Source organism: Cynocephalus volans, chromosome 6, assembly GCF_027409185.1.
Source record: "Cynocephalus volans isolate mCynVol1 chromosome 6, mCynVol1.pri, whole genome shotgun sequence".
Taxonomy (NCBI): Eukaryota; Metazoa; Chordata; class Mammalia; order Dermoptera; family Cynocephalidae; genus Cynocephalus; species Cynocephalus volans.
The window spans coordinates 112144519-112168277 of record NC_084465.1 but is presented as its reverse complement, the minus strand read 5'-3'; the positions used below and the strand labels follow the sequence as shown (position 1 = coordinate 112168277).

The window sequence follows — 23759 nt, the reverse complement described above, 5'->3', positions numbered from 1 at the left end:
AGCCACTTCCTTAGTGACATTTAGAGGCAAGCTCATAAAAATCCAGATTTCTCATGACTTGAGAATTTTAAGGTCTGGCAAAAAACGATCCCTTTCCGATGGTCACCAAGAGCCTAGAGCCAAGTAAACCTAGTCTCCCATAGTTGGTGCTTGTGCCATCCACTTCACCACAGTCCCCACCTCTCCCTATTGCCTCCCCAGCACAAACAGTTTTCTGTAACTGGGACCGACCCTGTGGCTCACTCGGGAGAGTGCGGCCCTGGGAGCGCAGTGGCGCTGGGAGGCCGCCGGTTTGGATCCTATATAGGGATGGCCAGTGCACTCACTGGCTGAGCGCGGTGCAGGCGACACCAAGCCAAGGGTTACGATCCCCTTACCGGTCACAAAAAAAAAAAAAAAAAAAAAAAAGAGTTTTCTATAACTGGCCTCTCTCGCTTCTGTTTCCTGCCTCACCCCTGTAGGAATTTACATTTTCTCTTTTAATGCCTTCCTCAAATTTGACTATGTGTACAATACACACACACGTACACACACACACATGCACACACCCCACATCCATTTACACCATCATACTTTTGGCCTTATCTCCTTGCCAACCATCCCAAATGCTTTTTTTGCAAGAAGGGAAGTCTATAAGACTTGGATGTGAGTTCCAACTGGACTTTGTAGCTGTTTCTAGTTAACTTCTCTGAACCTCTACGTCCATATCTGTAAAATGAGGATGAGTGCCCACCTTGTTGAGGGGAATAGGCAGGATCATGTACATAAAACACTTGGCACATTGTAGTTGCTTAAGAAATAGAAGAGTTTCTTTTTATTTATGACTGACAGGGATTTTGTATCAGATACCCAGTGGGCTCTTCAGGTTACATTATTAAGGACCAAGTTGCATCGCATGAGGCCCTACTTTGTGCCAGAGATTATAGGGCATTATAATGGAGGGAAAGACAAAGATAAACATGAAATGGTCCCTGCCCTTAAAGAATCAACACTCTAGTTAGATAGAAAGGAAAATCAACAGTCATAATAAAATAGAACAAGTTATGTAATAGGGATGAGGTTGGTGGTGGGGTAAGGAATTTAAGTTCCTCTGTAAATTCGAAGAAAGGTTTATCTCTGCTTGGAGACATTGAAAAGATGCTGAATTAGACTGTGAGCCCTTGGAAGTAGTCACAGATTCCCAGTCATCTCTGTCACTCCAATGCCCTCTGGTGGGCCTTAGCACATGGTAAGGGGCTTGGTAACTATTGGACGGATGGATGGATGAATGAATGACTATATTATTAATCTCATAAATGTAATCTCCATACTAGCCTTGAAGATACTGAAGACACATCTTAATAATAACTATTTCCAGCAGCAGCAGCAGCAGCAGCACTACCATTTATTGAGCACTTACTCTGAGCCAAGCACTGAACCAAACATATTGTTCAATGTTGCCTTGTTTAGTGCCTGTGAGGTTGTCAAGTGGTGAAACTGAGGCTTTGAGAAGTAAAGTGAGCTGCCCAGGGTAATTTGGCTAGTGAGCAGCAGAGCTGAGATGTCACACGGCTGCATGTCATTGATGGAGTTCTGTGCTTGCCATTGGGTCCGCTGCAGACATTGGCATTCAGTACACGGGACAAGACAAATGCTGTGTCTATAGACCTCTGTCTTGGTTCATCCTCCCAGCCTCGTCTTTGCAGACGTTTTGAGCGACTATGTCTTCCATCCTGATTGAGGACTCTCCCAGTGTCCCTACTGCCCTCTCCCCAAGCAGTTACTTGAAATTATTTTTAAGCAAGGACAAATAGGTGAATTCCCTCTCCACCCCACATCTAACCTACAAAATGAGATACTTCTTTTTTATTAAAGTAGCATAATGTAATGGAAAAATTCCCCTGAAAAAGTACATCCTCTTCCAGATTCTTCAAGAGTTTCCTTTCTCAGCCATCAGTGGTCTCAATTTCAGTCAAGTTCTCAGAATTCCAAATCCAGTTTATGTACTGAGTGTTTATTGACCACCTATTATGTGCCAGACTCTATTCCTAATGCTTAAAGTCATCAATAATAACTATTAATGTTATTATAGTACTGACTAGTATGCAAAGTGAATTAAAATTTACAAAGGTCTCTTCCATTATGAAGCTGAAACCCAGAGGAGTTAAATGGCTTTCTGAAGCTTCTACGAGTCGGCAAGGCTGAAAACTGAAGCTGTATTCTTGGACCTCAGACCCAGGGCTTGTTTTATATATAAAATTGTCAAAAGCAGGAATGACCTCCAAGATGGAGCCACCCCTGTGAAACCTCCTGGATTTCTCCTTGTTTATTCACTTGTGAATTGTGTGTTAGCTGCTAGTGCCACAAAAAGAAATCAAACAGGAAGGGGATCAACCCCAGTCTTGGATTAGGGGACAGTGCTGGGGACGGGGTGGGGTTATCAACACAGACTTTTGGTCCCCACTGTCTAGAACTCACCTCCCTCCTTTCTGAGACCTGACATGCAGGTCTCCTGATCACAAGCCCGTGTCTTTATCATACGTGTACACTGAGCATCCCCTTCACATCAGAACCATTGCTAAGGACTGGAGAAGACAAAACGTGAATGAACTTCACCCTTGCTTTCAAGACATGTGTGTCCAGTAGCAAAACCAGTCAAAAATTATTAGGTTGTGCTATATGAAATCGTCAATATTGGGCCACGTTTTACCTTTTCATAATGTCCATTGTATATGGTTCAACCTATTACCATATAGTATAATAATTTGTTCTTCTGGAGTACATTTTGGGATGATGTCATAACCCCAAGTCAGTAGCCAAATACTGCACTCAGGCCTCTCCATCACCCCATTCCCCCACATAGCAGTAATCAGGGCTGAAACTTGGATAGTAAGATTACTGAAGCCTTGATGGTAGAAACTAAACTAACGGTCATTTGCCATAATTATAACTGACATTAATTAAGTGCCTAGTATATGTCAGGCACTGTTTTAAGCACTTTACATGAATTGACTCACCTAGCCTTCTAACCCCATGAGGTAGGTGCCATTTTTACCCCCGTTCTATAGATGAGGAAACTGAGGCACACAGCAAGTTGTTAAGTGGCTCAAAGCCAGTCTTCAGAAACAGGCACCAGGTGCTACAGCCCATGCTCCCACCTGCTGAACTGTGGCAAGAGGCAGAGATTTTAAAAGTGCTTTGGGGCCTCATAACTCTTTGGTTCCAAGATCGCCCAAGTAGGTATTTTCATTAAAGCTGTCATCTCCCTTTGCTCAAATTCTACCACCTTAGGGCAATGGAATTGCAAAGGCTATCCATGTTGAAGATAGAAGTTTATCTCCATGAACCAGGTAGAAAATATCTTCTCTGAGAAGGGGATGAAATGGTATTGAGAGCGGCCATCAGGCAGGCTGGGTTTGAGCCCTGTTTGTCACACTGAAAGGAGCCAGAAACTGACAGAGCAGTTTCGTGGGAGACTGGGTACAAGTAGAGCTGTTTGGGGACCCAGGAAACAAAATGCAGCCTCGAGTCAGAAAGGAGGCCATTCTTCCCACCTCTGCAACAAGTGCAGCCCTCCTCAGGCATGGCACTTGGAGTGTTGTGAATGGAATCTCCCCCCCACTCCATTTTCTAACCAGCCGTCTCTGATGTATTTGGGCTTTGGCCCTCCTGATGATTCACTTGCTGGCTCCAATAACTTTTCAGCTAATTCTCTTGAGTTTCCTAAGCATACAATTATAGTATCTGCAAATAATAATAATAATAATAATGATGATGATGATGATGATTGTGCCTTCTAAAATAGCTACACCTCTTATTTTAGTTTCCTGCCTTATCGCTTTAGCTAATCTGTGGGTTTGGGTTTTCTATTAGTAGCAATAGTATTTGATATTAGTTAAATTAACTTTACCAATGTATTTTATTATGAGGTAAATGGGTTGAGCTTTTTAGCAAACAGACAGAATGGCTTCAGGAACGGTGCTAAAAAGTCCCTGCAGTAACTTGGGTAAGACATGATGACATTGAGACTCAGTTGATGCATTGAACAAATATTTACCAAGTGCCTACTGTATAATAGGTACTGGGCTACGGACTAAGAATATGCCCCTAAACAGGATAGGCACAGACCTGCCCTTCCAGAGCTCCCAGTGTCAGGATGACATAGGAAAGAAACAAGACAGAGTGCATCTGAGAGGTATTTTGATGAAGAATTGCTGGATGTGGTCTCATGGGCAGGCCACAAAATGTTATTCCAAGTCTGAAAACCAGGTTGTGTAATTGATAATGACCAGGAAATCGGCTGAATTTTTATTAGTTTCTGAAATCTATTACAATCTATTCATCTGAAACAAGGGACATGAGAGCAATGAAATTAGAATTCTTCATTTATGAATGCTTTTGAGAATGTGGATTCAAGAGAAATTAGCAGATATTTTAATTTTCTGCTATCTCGCTCCCAATACCAATCAGGCTACCTCTGAAATATCTCATGATAATTAACATTTGCCTAGCGCTTTTCCAGTTTGCAAAGCTGCTACACATGCATTATCTCCTTCAGTCCCCACAACAACCTTGGGAGTTTGCAAAGCAATTTCGCTGAGATTATCGCACAGGATTCTTGAGTTCTCATCTCTCATTTCCCTGCGGTCCACACACCGGCCAAGCCTGTCATTTTATAGTTCTGCAAACACAGCCTGCTTTCACACTTTCTTGATTTTGCACTTGTGGCTTCCTCTGCCAAGAAAGAAGCCCTTCTCTTCCTCATTCAACCAAGGAGTGCCCTATTCATTCCAGGAAAACTTGGGCAGACAGGGAAAGGCCTTTGTTTCTCAGGGTAGCTAGGCAGTCCTGGACACTCTAGAGTAGGGAATATCCAGCAATGGTGTCCATGTCAGGGGTAGACCAGCAGGCCAGTGGACACAGATCTGTCCTGCAGCTGATGTGGGCGTCAATGGAAGCAACGGTCCCCAGGCCTCCTCCCTTCTTAAAGAAGTACAGCAACGGCCCAGTTTTGCAGTTGGACAGACATGAGTTCAAACCCTAGCTCTTCAACTTAGCTGCTATGTAAACTTGGGCAAGTCTCTAAACTTCACCCTAACTATCCTACTCTATAGAAAGGGTTGAATAATACCCAACTTTGGAGTGAGGGAGCAGCAGGGACTACTGAGTGTAAAATACCAGAGTTTCCAGCATTCCAGAAGAGTTTACTAAATGGCAGCTATTATTTTTATTATGAAGACAACTTCCTTTATGGCAGAAATAGGTATGGAATCATTTATCATCATCACAATTAACACTGCTACTGAGATTATTCTTTACGTTTTCTCTTATTTTTAAAGGGGAAAAAACCCACTTGCTTTTCCTACTGACACTTCTCTATCTTGACTTGGAAATGGTTTTTCTGCTCAGCAGAAAAAAGAAAAGCAGTTTGTTTTGTCATAGGCAGGATTACAGCAAAGGATGGGGGAGGGACATTAATCTGTCATCGCTGGTGGCTGGACAAGTTGGTTCACGAAGGACAGACGAGTCATCCAGATGAAATGGAGCAGCAGGTATTACAAGAGGAGGGAACCGCATAGGCAAAGGCCCAGAGGCAGGAGGTAGTGTGGCTTGTTTGGGAAACTTCAATTACAGTGGTTTCTTTCAGCCCACATGGGGGGGCAGGGATGGTAAGTGAAATGGGATGGATGGGGAGCAGAGGCCAAAATTCCAGTGGCATCTACTAAGTGCCTCAGACTTGTCTAAGCACTTTCTATGCATTAACTTATTTAGTCCTCACTATGATCCCAGGAAGTAGGTTCTATGATCAGTTTCATTTTCCAGGTGAAAAACGGAGGCACAGAGAATTTCAGTGACTTGCCCAAGGTCACACAGCAAGTATGGATCTGATCTGGATTCAGCACCCACACTCGTTACCACTGAGCCAGAAGGCATTGCTTCTTTTTCTCTGTGACACTCAGGCTCATGTCCTGAAGCCAGAGAAGAAGCAAACCCCTCCAAAGTCATGAGGAAGCAAACCACCTTCACCTGCCAAACTTGGCTTGAGCAGATCAGAAGCCACTTTCTCTCTGCCACCTCTCAGAGTGCAGAGGTGGATTTTTAGAAGTTCCCAAACATAAAACCATTTCCATATAATTGTTCCTCCTTGACCTACATGTCATTCAGCTGTGTGCTGGGGCTGGAAGCACAAAAAACAATTTCTCCAACCACAGAAAATTACTTCCTGAGGCCCCTGGGTAATTAGATGTTGTCCTCTAGGCATGGTCTGTTCCCTGTCCATCCCTGTCTCCTGGCACAGGTGTTGCCACTTCAACCCCACATATGCCAGGAGAATGCAGGTCCCGTGGTGGAACAGGGTGGCCTTGGACAGCATGCAGCTGGGCCATGTGCACCAGAGAATTTTTTAATGTTCTTGAACAGCCAGATCCTGTGTGCTAACCCAAGGCGGGGAGGTTGGTATGCATTGTGTGGGCAGATGTTACTCCTCAGCATTTCTGCCATCTCTTGTCAAATTTTATAGATGAGGAAGCTACAATACCAGCCCATACTTGGAGGTTTTCCTGAGGTATGTAAAGAAGTCTCTGTACTTCACCCCCCACCTTGTCTCCCTTCAGGGATGTCTGTGATTTGGTACAAAAATAATAAGCTTCTTAGTAAAACTCTAATGCTTAAAGCCCTTCGATGACTCTCCATTGCCTCAGGACTAATCCAACTCAAACAGGGCGGCAAAGCTCTTTGAATCGGATGCTCTAGTCAGGCCTCCCTCCTGTCGCTCCCTCTGGGCAAGGAAGGGCAGGCAGATGACATAACTGAGGTGGAGAGCAGCCCCATGTGGAAGTGTGGGTCCAGCATGTCAGAAGAAGCTCAAATCCTGGATTGGACATGAAATACTCCAACTTATAAATATGGCAACTGATTCAGAACCCTTAGAGACACTCTGCAACCCAGAATCCACCCCACAAGCTGCCACACTGTGACCTCTGTTCTACGCCGAACATCCAGCTGCTCAAACAGCCATCTTCTGTCTTGCCTCTTGGCCTCCGCACATTCCGTTCCCTCCTGTGGGCATGTTTGACTTCCCAGTCCCTTGACTGGCTTCTGCTCTACATTCCTGCTCATATGCTACATTCTTCAAGAAGCCTTCCATGATGCTCTAGGTTAGATTTGTTCCCCTCCTCATGTGCTTCCATAGCATGCTGTCTTCCGCCATCATGGGACCTCTCTCTAGGTATATATCTGGTTTCTCTCCCAGGCTAGAAGCTCCATGAGAGCAGAAACCGGTTCTTCTGGTTTCCCGCGAGAGCTGCAACACGTAGCAAGGTGCCTGAACACAGTGGGGAGTCCGTATTCCCGTAGAAGAAGGGGAGGGGGGCTGGCTTGAGCTGTCTTGGTGAAAATGCAAAATCATCCTCATCCTAGAGTCTCTTGGGTTGGATTAATGAATGACCAAAATAACATTTATTGAGCACTTGCTATGTGCCAGGCAGTCTTCTGGGCACTTTGTGTTGATTCATTTAATTCCCATAAGAACCCTGTGAGACAGGTGTTACTATCCCCATTTTACAGATGAAGAACATTGAGGGACAGAATGTTTAAGAAACTTAGTGAAGATCACAAAACTAAGAAGCGGCAAACTTGTGATTTATCCCATGAAGTCTGCTTTCAGAATCAGTGCTCTTAACCTCTCCACATTTCAACAAAGGAAAGGTTTAGTGTTCTAAGAGGGAAACTGTCTACCACACTCAATAGGAAAATGAATCATATTTCTGAGTATCTACTACCTGCCGGGTATGGTACTAATGCTTTTGCACATGCTGAGTTACTCAGTCTTCCTAACAAGCCCTGCAGGAAGAGGTATTGTCCCCACTGCACAGATGAAGAAACCGAGTTAAGTATCATGCCTGTGCAAGTAAATGGGAATTTCAGCTTATACCCATCAGCCATCATAGGAGGTAACAGGAAGGATTTCCCAAGAGGCTACCTAAGGACACTAGGTTTAGAGAGAAGAAAGTGGAGGGAAGAGAGAAGATCAGTCATCATGCATGTAATGGAATACCATGAAAATGACAGCAAGCAGATGAATGGTTCCACAGAGAGCACCTTGGGGGAGCCCATCAGTCCATCTGTCCATCTGTCCATCCATCCATACATACATCTGTCACTCTTTCATGCCACAAACATTAATGGATTGCATTCTCTTTAATAGCCCTGTGATAGACACCCAAGATTCAAAGAAAAGAGATACAGTCCCTACCTTCCAGGACCTTCCAGTGAACAGGTGATAAAGATCTTATAGGAAATCATCACAAAAATGTGTTAAGAACCCTAGCCAATGAGGTGCTTAACTCTGCACATTGAGATCAGGGAAGACTTTTAAAATGAAGTCTACTAGGCAAAGCGTTGTAGGCAGGGAAGGCATTCCAAGCAGAAGAAATAGCCCCAGTTCTGGAGGTAAAGAAGAGCATTGTACACCCGGACAATGGCTCATCAAGTGATGTGCAAGGTGCATTTCCGTGGGTTGCAGAAGGGAGCTGACAGTGTGGGAGGTACCTTGTTGGCCATGCCAGGACTTTGGATTTTGGCCTGTAGAGCAGAGGTCTCAAACCAGTAATCCATGGACCACACTCTGTGTGTGTGTATGTTGCTTGCAAGCCTCTCCTGAAATGTTGGAACACCTGGCCACAGTTGGCTGTCATTTCCTTGTGGGAAACTACCAAGTGGAACTAAACAGTGACTGCTCCCTTCAAATGGGGCAGGAGGTGTCCTGTTCACTAGAGACCCCCACATGCCCCCTTCGTACATTCATGTTACCTGCCCGGTGCCTCTTGCCATTTGAGTCTGCAAGCCCTAGCATAGAGCCAACAAAGGGAACAGGGAGTGTACAATGACTCCTCATGCTGCCTTGGTTGATTTGTTTAGTAAGTTCTGAGCACCTTGAGCCCAAGGAGTGGGTTTTGTACTCCAGAAGTCTGACCCAGGTTCTGGCGCATGGTTGAGCATCACTAAATCTATGTTGAACTGAACTGGATTCACATGGAAGACTCTGGCACAAAACCTCTTTTCAGGGAGCTCGTAGTCTCAAAACAATCTCTTTCACATACTGAACACCAAATTAATTTCCAATTAATTTCCATTTACCCTTGATTATATCACCTGATTTATTGTCTGCAGTAAACCTTAGTAATCTTCCAGTATATTCAAAACTGTTAACCAGACTTCTGCATGTCTGCAATGCTCTGTTAATCTATATTGGTAGTTACTCATTCATTCAGATATTTATTGAACACCTACTGTATGCCAGAAACTGTGTGAGAGGTTGGAAAAATATTAATAATAATCAGCAAAGCAGACAGACTCCTTGCCCTTCTGGACTTTTAACCTAATAGTAATGATGGTAAAAGGTATAGAGTGTGCACAGTATCAGGCATGCTTCTGGCCCTTTCCCTATATTAATTCATTTAATTCTCTTAAAAGCCAGTGATAGATGCAATCTTGTCATCCTTTTTCATAGATGACCAAACTAAGGGCACAAATAGGTTAAGTAAATTGCCAAAGGTCACACAGCTAGAAAGTGGCAAAGGCAGGTTCAAACCCCAGCAACCTGGCTCCAGAATCTGCACTCTGTCACTTATCTTTCTGGGATGAGGCTGGGAGCCTCTGAAGTGCCTTCTGAGTCATCAAAGTGGTGGTCATCATAGCTGTGGTCAGCTCTTGGGGCGTCTGCAGCAATGGAAACCTGGGTATGTAGATTAACCATAGCAACGTGTACTGGAATCTAGGCATATACTACTTCATTTTTTTGGTTTTTTTCCTGATGTCATGTGTTATTGCTTTCTCTTCTTTTAAGTTGGAGACACTTGATGCACACCTCATACTAGAAAGCAGCAGGGAATGTGACATCTTGCTGCAGTTTATACATGGCCTTAGCTGCAAGGCAGCCAGCTGTCCCCAGGAAGTGGCCCCTGAGAAGAGAAGCCTTAAGGCTAGAAAGACAGCTCGAGTCATTGGCTGAAGTTTTTTTTTTTCCTTAATGTATTTCTTATGTTCCTATTTCTTGATGGTGTCACTCACAGTCACGCCTGCCTGCCTTTGCTCATGCTGTTCCTGGGTCCTAGAGTGCTTTTCTCCCCAGTCACCCCCTTCATGCTTCTGGGAAGTCTGTCCTGTCCATGAACCCAGAGCTCAGAACACAGAACTACTTGCCGCTTCCTCTTCATGTGTCCAAGAAAATGCCTGCGCCTTTCTTTCATCTTGCACTTGCTGCTTGGTTTTGTAGCCTCCCTCATTAGAGGGGGAAATCTGCCCCCCTTACCAGTAGCCTTGGCACTGGGAATGGCTCATAGGACATGCTCAGCACATGCTGTTGGAATCAAAGAAGTCCCAAGAGATGTGTGACTTACCCAAGGCCTCAGAGCTAGTAGGTAGCACAGCAGAATTCTACTGGGTCAGAATGGAATGTAAGCTCCATGTGCGTGTGGACTGTACTGTGTCTGGTACTGTGCCTGGTGGGCAGTGGGCGGCTCAGTAAACAATTTGTTGAACGAATATGTGATTGCCACCTCATCTGATTCTTCTTTTGTCCTTGTCTGCATGGAAGAATAAGGCGGGGTAACAGAAAATGATGGCTTTGTGTTGGCTGCATTTTGTATGCACAATTGATAAGCTATTTGCCCGCAGCTAAAAATACCTACCCCTGGCAGCCGTTGGGAGAAGCAGATGGATAGAGCTCAGTGCAAGATGTTTAATCAAACAGTGACAACCCGAGTAGAGTCATAATTAGCCTCTGACACCCCAGTAAACTCCAGATGAAGAGTCCAGAAGCCTCTGACTTCCTGTTGGGCCTCTGGCAACCAGCGACCATCAGCCTGGGTCCACAAAATAGCAAAATCAAATAAGCATCTTCTGCCCGAGGCAGTCACCTGCTGGAGTCAGTGGATGGGCAGAAAACTGAGCATGTTGAATAAATACAGGGAAGAATTAGCCAGCGGGGAACATCATTTGCTCTTAGAAGGAGCAACAGAAAGGGTCTCCGTTGTGTGTTCTGGACTTGAAGAAAGTGATTAGACCTTCAGGGCTCTTTATCCCACACTTATTTCCAGGGGCTGAGTGTTCTCGAAAGCCCTGACTCCTCTAAAAGGAATTCTCTCCTCATCTTCCCTCATGCCACATATATGCCAGCTGATATACACTGCTTTATTTTAAAAAAAAAAAGTAATGAAAGAAAACAAAAGGACTGGCCAGTTTCTATTTAATGGTTGGTTTCCCCAATCTGATTAAGGAAGCATCTGGACAAGCAGGTGCGTCAGAGGTGCTCTAGAGTCTAATAACTTGTTTTTGAATTCTGGATCCAGCACACACTTGTTGTCTGATCTGGGCAAGTCATTTAATCCTTTGAGCCTCAGTGTTCTTATCTCTAAAATGGGGATATTAATGGTATCTATCTCGTGATGTCATGTGATGGTTAAATTTAGTGCAAGTAAAACCTCTAGCAAGTGAACCACACACAGTAAGTGTTTAATAAAGAGAGCTATTATTACTAAATGTACCAGCTTTGCTCAGCTCTCATATAACAGGTGTCAGAGAATGGAAGAGGTGGGAGAGGCATTTGATACCATCCTGTACAGCCTTAGTCAACTTCTTAACCCTTCCAAGCCACAGTCTTTTGCATCTATAATAAGGGGGTGAAAACAGTACCTACTTTATCCGTGAGGATTAAGTACTAGATATTTAATATTAGATATTATGATATTAGCTAATACAGCATGACAGATATGCAGAATTCATGTGCATTAGGCAGTGAGCTCAGGGCCTGGCACACAGAAGGCACTCGATGGCAGCTGCTCTGAGGGGAAGGCAGGGACCTTCCTCTTTTGTGCATCTTTACCTTTGCACACGCTGCTCACTCCCCCTGGAGAGCCCTTCCTTGCCTTGTCTGTCTGTCAAACTCCCACTCATCTTCACTAGATGTGAGCTATGATACTATCACTATTATGGTTATTGCTTGTTATCAACTGTCTCATTTTACAGATATGGAAACTGAGGACTTAAGGAGGGAAGTGGCTTGTCCACGGGCACCCAGGAGCCTATGTCAGCACTTGACCTAACACTGAGGCATCTCCCAACAAAGCTGGGAAGTCTAAGGTCACTTTCACTGACTGACTATGATAAGTGAGTCAGAGGTCTTTTCTAGAGCCAGTTCTCCTGTGCTCAAGAAATATTCCAGAAGCCCATGCCTAGATCTGCCAGTGCTTCTTCTGCTTCATCAGCTTTTTGCCTGGTCAGTTTATCACCTTTGCAGGACTGATGGACACATTTATACATAATGACTATGATTAATTACTGGGTGCTTTCCTTAGGCCAAGCTCTGTGCTAAGAGCTTTGTATGCAGGATTCTCTCTAATCCTCACAGTGAGCCTTTGAACCAGGTACCATCATTACCTTCATTTTACTAATGAGGTATCTGAAACTCATTGTGTTTATACAGCTTACCCAAGAGCACCAGCTAGAAAAGTGCAGATCTTCAACACCCCACAAGGCATGCCTCTCATTTTAAGTACCCTGTTCATTCTGATAACTCTTCCACTCAGTGTTTGTTGGAGAGCCCCCTGCATGCCCAGGACTTGTTCCTGTATAGCCCTGTCCCCATTTGTCTTTGTGACAAACTCCCTGAGCTTAGAAACACAGCTGCATCCATCACTTGGTGCAGAACTTGACCCAGGATGACACCGTCAAGTGCTTTCAAGATACTTCTTTGACTTACCAGCTATGCCGTCTTGAGCAGGTAGCTTATGCTCTCTGGATATCAGTTTCCTCATTGGTAACATGGAGACCAGAAGCCTGCATTCCACCTGCACTGTTATTTCCTTACAGTTTTCTTTAAATCAACTCACTTTGTAAATAAACTGAACTTGTTTTATAAGCCGGCATTTATCACTACCCAACATAGAAAGATAACATTGCTCTAATACCATTTAAACTAAATACACAACTTTTAAATAAAAAATGTTCATCAGTGAATCACACAAAATCATCTCATCTATACAAAGCCACCCAGCACATAGTAGGTGCTCAACATAGGGTAGTCATAAGAAAATGAACTTTGGTACTGAGAAGTATGGTTTGGAAATTATTAGGTCTGTTGGCTAGCTTGGATGTGGTTTCATGATCAAGGCCCAGCAGTTATCATGGTCACCCAAAGAAGCTGCTCCTCATCAAAAAGCCAGAACAGTTCTGCTGTCAAGAGAAAGTCAATTGATTGGCAAAGCTGACTCCAGCCCTGCAGCCTGGATGCTGACTCATTTTCCCCATTTGCCTGACTCAGATGCCTGGGATGGCAGCCATCTTAACTCATCGGCAAGGGGGAGGCTTGCTAGGTCTCAGCTAGCTCTGGTCTACACTGGAAACCACTGCTTTGTTCATTACGGGAAAAAGCCAGGGAGGCCACAGCACGGATCTAGGGCCCAAGACCTGCAGGACAAATCCATAACATTTGTTCCACCTAGGCAGACATCACCAATCCATCACAGCATTTCTAAGCCCAGGCATGGTTTTAGAATACAGTACTTTTCAACATGGCATCCAGATAGTCACTACCAATAGATTGAAGATGACACATTTCTGCTATCCCTGCCTCAGGTTGTGCTCTCAGCCTCGGCACAAGACCCTATAGAAAGGCAGATACAAAGAAAGGAGAAACACTGACCCTAGTTTTGAAAAGAATCAACTCAAGTGCTAAAATGTGGTTAAAAAAAAATACAGTTCACATCTGTCTCCACAAGAAAAACAACAGAGAAGAGCATGCTAGTGAAACTACAAAGAAAACCAAATAGCTATCAAAATAAGCACTAAAATTTAAAAGGAACAAAGGCTATTTCACAGGATGCAAGAGATAACTGCGTCACCATACAATAATGGCTCTTAAGGGCATGGTTCTGTAGATAATGACCAGTGTTCTTCTCCACCAAGCAGAGGAATGAAGTAGGGGTAGGGGTTGGAACACAGTTGCAACTAGAGGGCTTAGATCAAAGGCCAGGAAGAGTTTCTTGATAATTTGGCAGGATTGCAAGTGCTGAGAATGAGCCATGGAGAGAAACTAAACCTTCACTGGGATTCAGTGAGAGCTTGGAATCCCTCCTCCTCCTCTCTGGGTCTAGCACAGGGTCTGGTCTCTAGTAGATATTCAGGAATTTTCTACCGAACTGAACTGAGCTAGTTAAAAAAAAAAAAGTAACAATAGCTAATGTTTTTTGAGGACTTACTATGTGCCAGGAACTGTGCTAAGTATTTTACAAGTATTTCATATATCCTCATAACAACCTAAGAGGGTACTATGTCTTATGATGCCCATTTCACAGACATAGAAACTGAGGCTTGGAAAGATTGGGTCATTTGCTCACCATCTCATGGTTGGTAATGGTTCTCTTGAGATTTGAGCCCAGGCTGTCTCACTCCAGGGAATGTACTCTTAACCGCGACACTCCCAGCTAGGATCAGTTCACATGTACCTGGATATTTTGGGTGAGATTCAGCCTGAAAAGAGTGAAAAGACTGAATGGCCCTTCAGAGGCCCTCCGAGAACCTGGAAGCCGTCCCCCAGGGATTTTCTTTCCTGTGGGGAGGGGTCGCATTCTTTAACCTCCACCTCACTAGTTCACAATCAGTTTTGTGCCCCTAACAACTAACTGCAAGAAGAAAGCTCCACATTCCCAAGTTTCTGCCTTGGGGCAAGTGGAACACCAGGAGACAAGGATGACCACTGACCAGATGGCAGTGCCGGAAATTGGAGACACGTGGTAGGACAGCTGCCCATAGGAATGCCTCTTCTGCTCCTCTCTTATGGGCCCATTCAGAGCAAAACCTCCTGAAAACCCCCCAGCACCATTTGCAAAGATCAAAGAGATGAATGCCAAGTCTTAGCAGTGTCATCTTTTTATTTCCCCTTCTTCTGCCCTAAGATCCAGAGTGTGACAGGTGACAGCAAGAGAGGTAACAGCCTCCAAGAGGTAGTGCCCCATCGCACAATTCCATCCCCACTCCTCAGCTAGTCTAAACAAGGGCATTGCTGACTTCTTACCTAGACGGCTTCAAAATTCCTAAAAATCCATCCTTGGAGCACCTGCTAGTAGCAGGTAAAATAACACCACTGGAATTGCTCAAAGTGCCAGGGAGGGGTTTGCATGTCACAAGGGTTGATTCTTCAAATGCAAAAGATAGGCAACCTTGTGGGGAAGAGATGCATTTAAGTCACAAGGGATGGTAACTAAGGGGCTCTCTTTTTGGAAATTCACAAGAACATAATTTAGAATGCAGAAAAGCAGGATTTGCAAAAGATTAACCTGGGAATTTCATCAGCCCAGAGAAGCAATTTTCCCTCGTATTCTTAAGAGCTGTATGGACTGAGCAACTGTGGTCATCAGTGGCCTGTTCTTCTTCTGCAATTGCAATCAAAAAGTTCTTCTCGGGGTCTAACCTAAATCCTTTTGTAGCTCCAACTTGAGGTCTTTCCCTTCTTATGAATTTCTTAGCTGCCTTTAGGAGGGAGGGAGAGCGGGAGAGAGAATGAAAGAGGTAGAAAGAGAGGACGGAAGAAGGAAAGAAAAGTATGTTGTCCTTTAAACCAACAATTCTGCTTTGGGAATTATTCTACAGAAATGCACAAAAATGCTTAATGAAGCTTGATAGTGACAAAAAAGTATTAATAGTAAGTAACATCCAGCAATAAGTGAATATTTCATTAATACTATTGACATGAGGAAAAATCTGTGATTTGTTTCTAAGTGAAAAAAATCAAGCTACATAACAGTACGGTTGTATAATCTCATCTTGTGCCAATAATCATTATTACTAATTATATTATGTTTTCTTAGGCATATAAGCATCCTGGAAATACAAACACCAAATGACTAACAAACATCTGTTCTGGTTATCTGCTGTGGCATAGTGAACGACCCCAAAACTTAGAAGCTAAAAGCAACAATGTATGACTATCATGGTTGTTGGGCTGATTAGGCTCTGCTGGGTGGCTCCTGCTCCTGGTCTCTCATGCAAGTGCAGCCAGGGAGTAGCTGGGACTTCAGCCACGCAGGGGCTCTATTGAGCTGGACATTCAAGGTAGCTCACCCCCATGGCTGACAATTGATGCCGGATGTCAGCTATGAGCTTAGCTGAGAGTTTCAACATGGGACCCTGCACATGGCCTCTCCAAGTGGCATGGTATCTCACAGAATGGCAGCTGGGTTCCAAGAAGGAGCATCCCAAGAACAAGTATTCCAGAGGCCCACTTATGAGCTAGCCTCCGAAGTCATGCAGTGTCACTCCTGCCATAGTATATTGGTCAAAAGAGACATAGGACCAGCTCCAACGTAAGAGCAAGAATACCAGGAGGTGTGTTTCATTGGGGGCCATTTATAAGGCTAGCTACCACGTTATCTCTGGAAGATGGGGTTTTGACAGACTTTCTCTTTCTGATTTCTAATGTAGTCATTAAATATATAAACTCAGGAGACAAAAAGCCTGGTTTAATGTCCTGGCTCACCACCCTCTAGCTGTGTGACCTCAGACAAATTACTTAACCTCTCTGAACCTCAGTGCTCTCAAATCATAGTTCCAACCTCCCAGGGTAGTTGTGAATATCGGATAAGATACTGTATGTAAAATGCTCGGAAGCGCTCTGGGCATAGCTCAGTAAAAGTGAGCTAATTGTATTATTATTATACATTGATAGAATGTTTAATTTTTTGCAAGTATGTATTACTTTTGTAACTGGAAAAATAATTTTCAAAGGCAAAAATTAAAGGTAATATAGCAGAACTAAGGTATATATAAACTCAGGACTCTCAGTCAGTGCTCTGTTCCCCAGTTCAACTGTTTCTTCCAAGGAACCTGCAGAGAACCTTTGGTCATCACAGTCACTAAGACTACCTCTAAGAAGACCTTGAACCTTTTTCTCTGGGCCAGCAGACTGTTCAATGGTGTGATCTGATAACCTGAATTGTGTTGTTCTTTCAGCCACTACCAGATCCTTTCAAGTTTGATTGAGCACAGTAAGCTGCAAAATGTAGGAAATGGATTCCCCCCAAGAATATAAACAAGAGGATTTTAAATCACAAAATATGGGCTTTATATTACCCAGGAGATTATACCTGTCCAACAACACCATTGACAGGAAGGATTTGTTTTTTAGAAGCATTGACATTTTGATTGTGAAGTTCACTGGGGCTTGGTTGGATCGGATTGGTTGAATTTCCTCAACAGAGTCTTTGGACCAGTTACTTTAAGAAAAAAGCTGAGAAATGGAATTTCAGGCAGTGATGACTTGGGTTTCTTAGTTTACCCACTCTTTATAAATACATATAGACCCTGTCGACACCACTCTTTTTCTCTGGGGAAAAATGAGCCAATGTGGAAATAAAACGATTTTTTGATATGGGGAGTTATAGCAAATGCCAAGCCTTAAGAATTGAAGACTCTACCTTCCCATTTCTTTTTCAGAAAATCAACACACAGGTATTGTTCCATTCCCTTCTTAGTCTCTCCAATTCACACATCTCTGTCTCACCCCAAGGATCTACTAATTGTTCTTAATGTTGCCTTGGGGAGAAATCTAAGTGTACAAAAGAAATGGGAAACTCAGTGTCCACAGGTTAGTTTCTCAAGAGAGGCAATTACTAGAAGCTTAAGGAAATGTCAAATATGAATACCTTGCAATTTAATTTGGAGTTGATGACTTGCCTTACTTAAAGCATTAATTAGATGGGGCTGGAATATATTTTTTATTTTTTAAAATAATTTTTATCTATTTATTTTTTTTATTAGTATGTATACTGTTATAAGTTGTACTTATTCTTTATGCCCCTTGTCCAATCTCTCCCTATCCCTCTCTCCCTACCCCCTCCCACCACTGATAACCCTAGATTTCTTCTCTCCCTCTAAGAGAGTAATGGTTATTCTGTTGATTTGTTGCCTAGATGATCTGTCCAATGCTGAAAGGTGTGATCAGGTCCCCCAATATTATCATAGAGCAGATGCTTCTTCTGTCATTCTGGAATGGGCTTTGTGGTAAGAGACATCCTATTCTTTTCTTTGGTCTCTGCTGGTGACTCTCCTTGTGTCAATGCACTCCAGTGGCTGGTGGACAATCTGCATGGTGGTTGTGATGTCTAGCCACATTTGTGACAACCATGGTTACTGCAGTGGCTGTGGTGGGCCACCCACATGGAGGTGAAATTTCTGGCATGCTCCTCAGCACTGGCAGTGTGCCTGATTGTGTGGGGGGATCTAGTCCCAGGCTTGATGCTGCAGGATCCCAGGCAGGGCCCTGAGGCACAGGCAGTGTGCCTGGTTGTGGGCAGGGGGTAGGGCTGGAATATTTTTGAAGAGTTTGGTTATGGAGAATGAATGTTTAGCACCATGCTTCAAACAGGATTCAACTGAAGAAGGAGAGACAGTGGCAAAGAATCACTCTCTGCAGAATATATTCAGCACTTTTCTGTGGAGAACTCCCTGCCTTCATCCATTCCTGCCTCCTTATGGGCTTGGGTAGCAGGGACATGAGAAGGAATGTAGGCATTGTTTAACAGATAGAAAAAAAAAGAGGTTCTGAGAAATCATGAGACTTTTCTAAGTCAGAGGGCAACCTAGGGAACAGGAATCCCCATCCTCCTGTTGAGAACCCTTTCCTAGGATAAAAAGTAAACAAAGCAGATTTTAATATGCCATAAGGTCAGACAGAGCTAGAGTCACCTTCTGTCTTCCCCCCTTGCTCAGTTTGTGATTTAAGCAAATTACCTAAAAATTCAAGCCTCGGTTTCCTGACCTGTAAAATGGGAAACTGTTCCCTTCTCTTTCTGTTCCATGAACATACCAACCTCATTCCCGCCCCAGGGCCTTTGCACTGGCCATTTCCACCGCCTAGAATTCTTTTCCTACAATTTTTTTGTGGTGGATCTCTTATCCTCATCCTTGATTGAATGCCAATGTCACTTTTCAATCTAAAAATGATTCTCCCATCAATTTGTCTCATCCCTTGGTTTCATTCTCTGTAGTATAACATCTAAAATTCTCTTGTGCATTATTTGTGTGTTTATTTTTGGTCTGTCTCCCTCACTATACTATGAACCCCAGAACAAAAGGGAACTTGTTCACTTTTTTAATCCCTGTATCTTCAGTGCCTCATACAATGCCTTCCATAGTAAATGATAGTTAATATTTGTTGAATGAATGGATTCTCAGTCAATAGCTAAATTCATTGAGCACTTACCACATGCCAGGCACTATTCTAACCACTTTACAAAAATTATCTCACTTAATCCTCAGAACGGTCCTATGAGGTGGTATTCTTATTAACCCCATTTTATAAAGAAGACAACTGAGACAAAGAGAGATGGAATAAACTTGCCCATAGTCAAAGAGCCAATAAATAGTAGAGCCAGGACAGAACCCCATGCAGCCCAGCCCTAGATTCCACACACTTAATTGCTTCCATGACATTGGCTCAGTGGGAGATTTGGACCTGCTTTCACAGCTTGAGTTCCATGAAGCTTTGACTATATATTATTAGGTCAGAAGAGCAAGGATTGGAAGTCAGGTCTTTGACCTAGACCCTCCTCTGAAAACTTTGCCCTTCATTCTGTATCTGTTCACCAGCACGTCTTGTATCCCTATGTGCCTTCTCATTTATCTCTTTAATACTTAGCCACTTATCAGCTATTTCTACACTCTCTAGTAAAAACCTTGAATTTCTGAAATACCAATTTGTATCCACCTTGGGCCTATGCACAGATCCTTGCCCAGAGAAGATGGATGCTAAATACTTTTTTAATAGATTTCTGGATGAATAAAACATTTTGAAATGCTTTCAACAGAACACAGCAAGGCTGTTTAATAAAAAGAGCTATAAAATGCAAAAAATGCTTACAAAGCAAACAGAAATCAATATAGATTTTCCTCGCCTTAATTAACCCAACCCTTTACGTTTCTCCCACCTCAGGGCCTTTGCACATGACATTTCCTTTGCTTGAAACACTTTCTCCTCCCAGTCTTTTTGCCTGCTTACCTCCTCTGCTCCTCCAAATCTCAGCAGAGATTTTCCTAATCACTACTCCTAAATACTCCTTCACAGCATTTACTATGCCTTGTGTATGCATTTTCTTCTGTGGCTCCTCAATTTATGTTTTTCTTACCTAGTAGAATCTAAGCTCAATGAAGGCTGCACAGAGCATATCTATTTTATTCACCATACCCTCCAGCTCAGAGTGTGTATACAAAAGCATTGTTGAATGCAGAATAAGCTTCTGAAATGTCAGGTTTGCACATATAAGGAACTTTGCTTAAATGAACTTCTTTCTTAAGTAGTGACTTAAAGTAGGATATATTCACCATTTTCCTCTATTGAGTACAGTGTAACATACCTGCATGGAGTCCCCACCCCACTTGGAATCCAAGTACCAATATTGCAGACTGGCTTAGAGCACGGATGTTGGTCCTGGGTTTGAATCCTGGCTAATTAAATCAGTACCTTAACTCTCCACCACTTCAAAATGTTATTTTGCAGTGCTTTAGACAAGAGCAAGAACAGCACAGACTTAAAAATAATAATAATAATAATAATAAAATGACGATACCTAGTACTGACAGGATATCGAGCAACTGGAATTCTCCTACTCTGCTGTTGGGAGACAAATTAGGGAAACAACATTACAGAGCCATTCAGCAATGTCTGGGAATGAGGAAGATGCACATACACTAAAACGTAAATACACAGAGACATTCCCACATGTAAGTACTTCTCATGGAGAGTCATATCATAATATTAACAAAAGTGGTTCATAATAGCAAAATCCTGGAACTGATTTAAATGTATATATACATTTAATTTTAAGAAACTATATGTTCTTTACTCGTGTACATAAATAAATGAATTTCAATACATTTGTACAATGGGATGCTATCTAGTCATTAGAATGATTGAACAATAAATAAAATAAATAAAAATAAATAAAAAATAAAAATAGCTGCAAAAAAAAAAAAAAGAATGATTGAACCATAGCTACATGTATCAACAGAAATAGGTCTCCAAAGCATAATACCGAATGAAAAAAAGCAGCACACAGAATGTCAAGTTCAATATGAAAAAAAGCAAGACTATGCAAACGCGGCCCTGAACACTACACGCTGCCTGCAGCCTGTGACTGCCTCTAGGGAGAGAGAGGGGGGAGGATGGAGAAGAATGGGAATGGACCTATTTCAAGGGGACTTCAACTGTATCTATAATGTCATTTCTTTTTTAAAAAAGAGATGAAGCAATATGGAAAAATGTTAAAATTTGTTCAATCTGAGGAATGAGCACACCAGAGTATGTGGGTATATTTATTATAAGACATTTTTACATGTGAACTAGTTTATTACATTTTAAATGGGTACCGAGAAAGAGAAGGAGAGAGTGAGAGGGAGAAAGGAGAGAGAGCCGGATTCTAGTTCTGCCACTAGACCTCAGACAAAGGACATAAGCTCCCCAAGACCCTTCCACAGCTTGAGTTCCATGAAGTTTTCACTGTATATTATTAGGTCAGAGGAGCAAGGATTGGAAGCCAGGCCTTTGACCCAGGCCCTCTTTGTTTGGAAAATTGGATTAACAATGTTCAAATTTCAGGGTTGATTGTGAGAATTAATGACAACAAATGTATAAAATGACTTCCAGATCTTATCCACCAGAATATCGTTTTGGAGTGAGTCCCTGATCACTTTCTAAATGTGTCTTATTCACGGAGACATTTGTTTTTTAAACTGATCAGAAATTATGTGGCTGCATTTTCTGGCCCCAAGAGAAACAATACATTGCTATAGTTTGTGCAAAAACTATATGCATGCATATTATATAGACATACGTAAGCATAGATTATTTATTAACTGTGATTTCTGTGAGGGAGGGGAACTTGGGTAGTTACAGAACAAGAGTGGAAGGGAAATTTACTTTTCTCTGCTGTTATTTTTAACTATGCTCCATGTTTGTAAATTATCTATTCCAAAAACAAATATAATTTTTAAAAAATTAATCTAAAAGTCATGATCTTCTCTGCTCCTTCAATTCTGAATTCACCTAAAGAGGAAAGATCCTAAAATTCAAGTTCTAAAACGGTTCTTAAGAGGTTATACAGTCCAGTCTCCTATGTGAAAACATACAACAGAAAAAGCGATCTCAGCCCCATGGTTGCCATGCAGTTGGACAAAAGAAAGAGCATGGGATTTGAGATCGATTTGAGATGGGGGAGTAGAGTTTTGGATTCTGTCACTATGTCTTACCACCTGGGTGACTGAGCAAGTTCCTTAAGCTCTCAGGGCTCTGGTTTCATTTCTAAAGTGAGGATAATGACGGGGCCACCTCTCAAGATTGAGTGAGGAACAAGTAAACTAGAATATGAGCATAACTTTAAGATAGTATCCAGATGTTTCTGTGAGGTGTGATTTGTAATACAGAGGTTGTCCCTCAGAAGCATTGGTTCAATCCCTTTGCCTTCCATGGGAGTATTCCAATAAATACACACCTAGGACCTCCTATTAGCCAACAAAGTCATTCTTGCTTCAGAGATAAACCAGATTCTCTTCTCTTCACAGCAAATATCTTGACAGTGATCATCCTCTCCCGGCTGGTGGCTAGAAGGCAAAAGTCCTCCTACAACTATCTCTTAGCACTTGCTGCTGCAGACATCTTGGTCCTCTTTTTCATTGTGTTTGTGGACTTCCTGTTGGAAGATTTCATCTTGAACATGCAGATGCCTCAGGTCCCCAACAAGATCATCGAAGTGCTGGAGTTCTCTTCCATCCACACCTCCATTTGGATTACTGTTCCATTAACAATTGACAGGTATATCGCCGTCTGCCACCCACTCAAATACCACACAGTCTCCTACCCAGCCCGCACCCGGAAAGTCATTGTGAGTGTTTACATCACCTGCTTCCTGACCAGCATCCCCTACTACTGGTGGCCCAACATCTGGACTGAAGACTACATCAGCACTTCCATGCATCACATCCTTATCTGGGTGCACTGCTTCACTGTGTACCTGGTGCCCTGCTCAATCTTCTTCATCTTGAACTCCATCATTGTGTACAAGCTCAGGAGAAAGAGCAATTTTCGTCTCCGTGGCTACTCCACAGGGAAAACCACTGCCATCCTGTTCACCATTACCTCCATCTTTGCCACACTCTGGGCCCCCCGAATCATCATGATTCTCTATCATCTTTATGGGGCTCCCATCCGGAACCGCTGGCTGGTGCACATCATGTCTGATGTTGCCAACATGCTGGCCCTTCTGAACACAGCCATCAACTTCTTCCTCTACTGCTTCATCAGCAAGCGGTTCCGTACCATGGCAGCCGCCACGCTCAAGGCCTTCTTCAAGTGCCAGAAGCAACCAGTACAGTTCTACACCAACCATAACTTTTCCATAACAAGTAGCCCTTGGATCTCGCCGGCAAACTCACACTGTATCAAGATGCTGGTGTACCAGTATGACAAAAATGGGAAACCCATAAAAGTATCCCCATGATCCCATAGGTTTGGCACCAAGTGCCTCCGTCTAATCCATTTCCAGATGGGAGGGCTCCCTTCGTGTGGCTGAGCAGCTCTCCTTAGGAGTGCTTACCTGATTTTCTGTCTCCACCGACTGAGCAACTCTCAGACTGGTAGATGAGAAAAGGTGGAAGAGGAGAGAGGAAAGCATGAATATTGTTTTTATTTATGCACTTATTTTCACAAAGTCACGTCGACAGCCCAAGTTCCT

At 43.0% G+C, this 23759-nt stretch overlaps 1 protein-coding gene across 1 annotated transcript in view; it reads left to right on the top strand.

The window, feature by feature from the left end:
* The window catches only part of GPR139 (G protein-coupled receptor 139), a 37609-nt gene extending 14084 nt beyond the window's left edge, over positions 1 to 23525 (top strand). The window contains exon 2 of the mRNA XM_063098580.1: positions 22591 to 23525. Coding sequence (XP_062954650.1) covers positions 22591 to 23525 — 935 coding nt within the window. The remainder of the gene's footprint in view (positions 1 to 22590) is intronic.
* Positions 23526 to 23759: the final 234 nt, after the last annotated feature.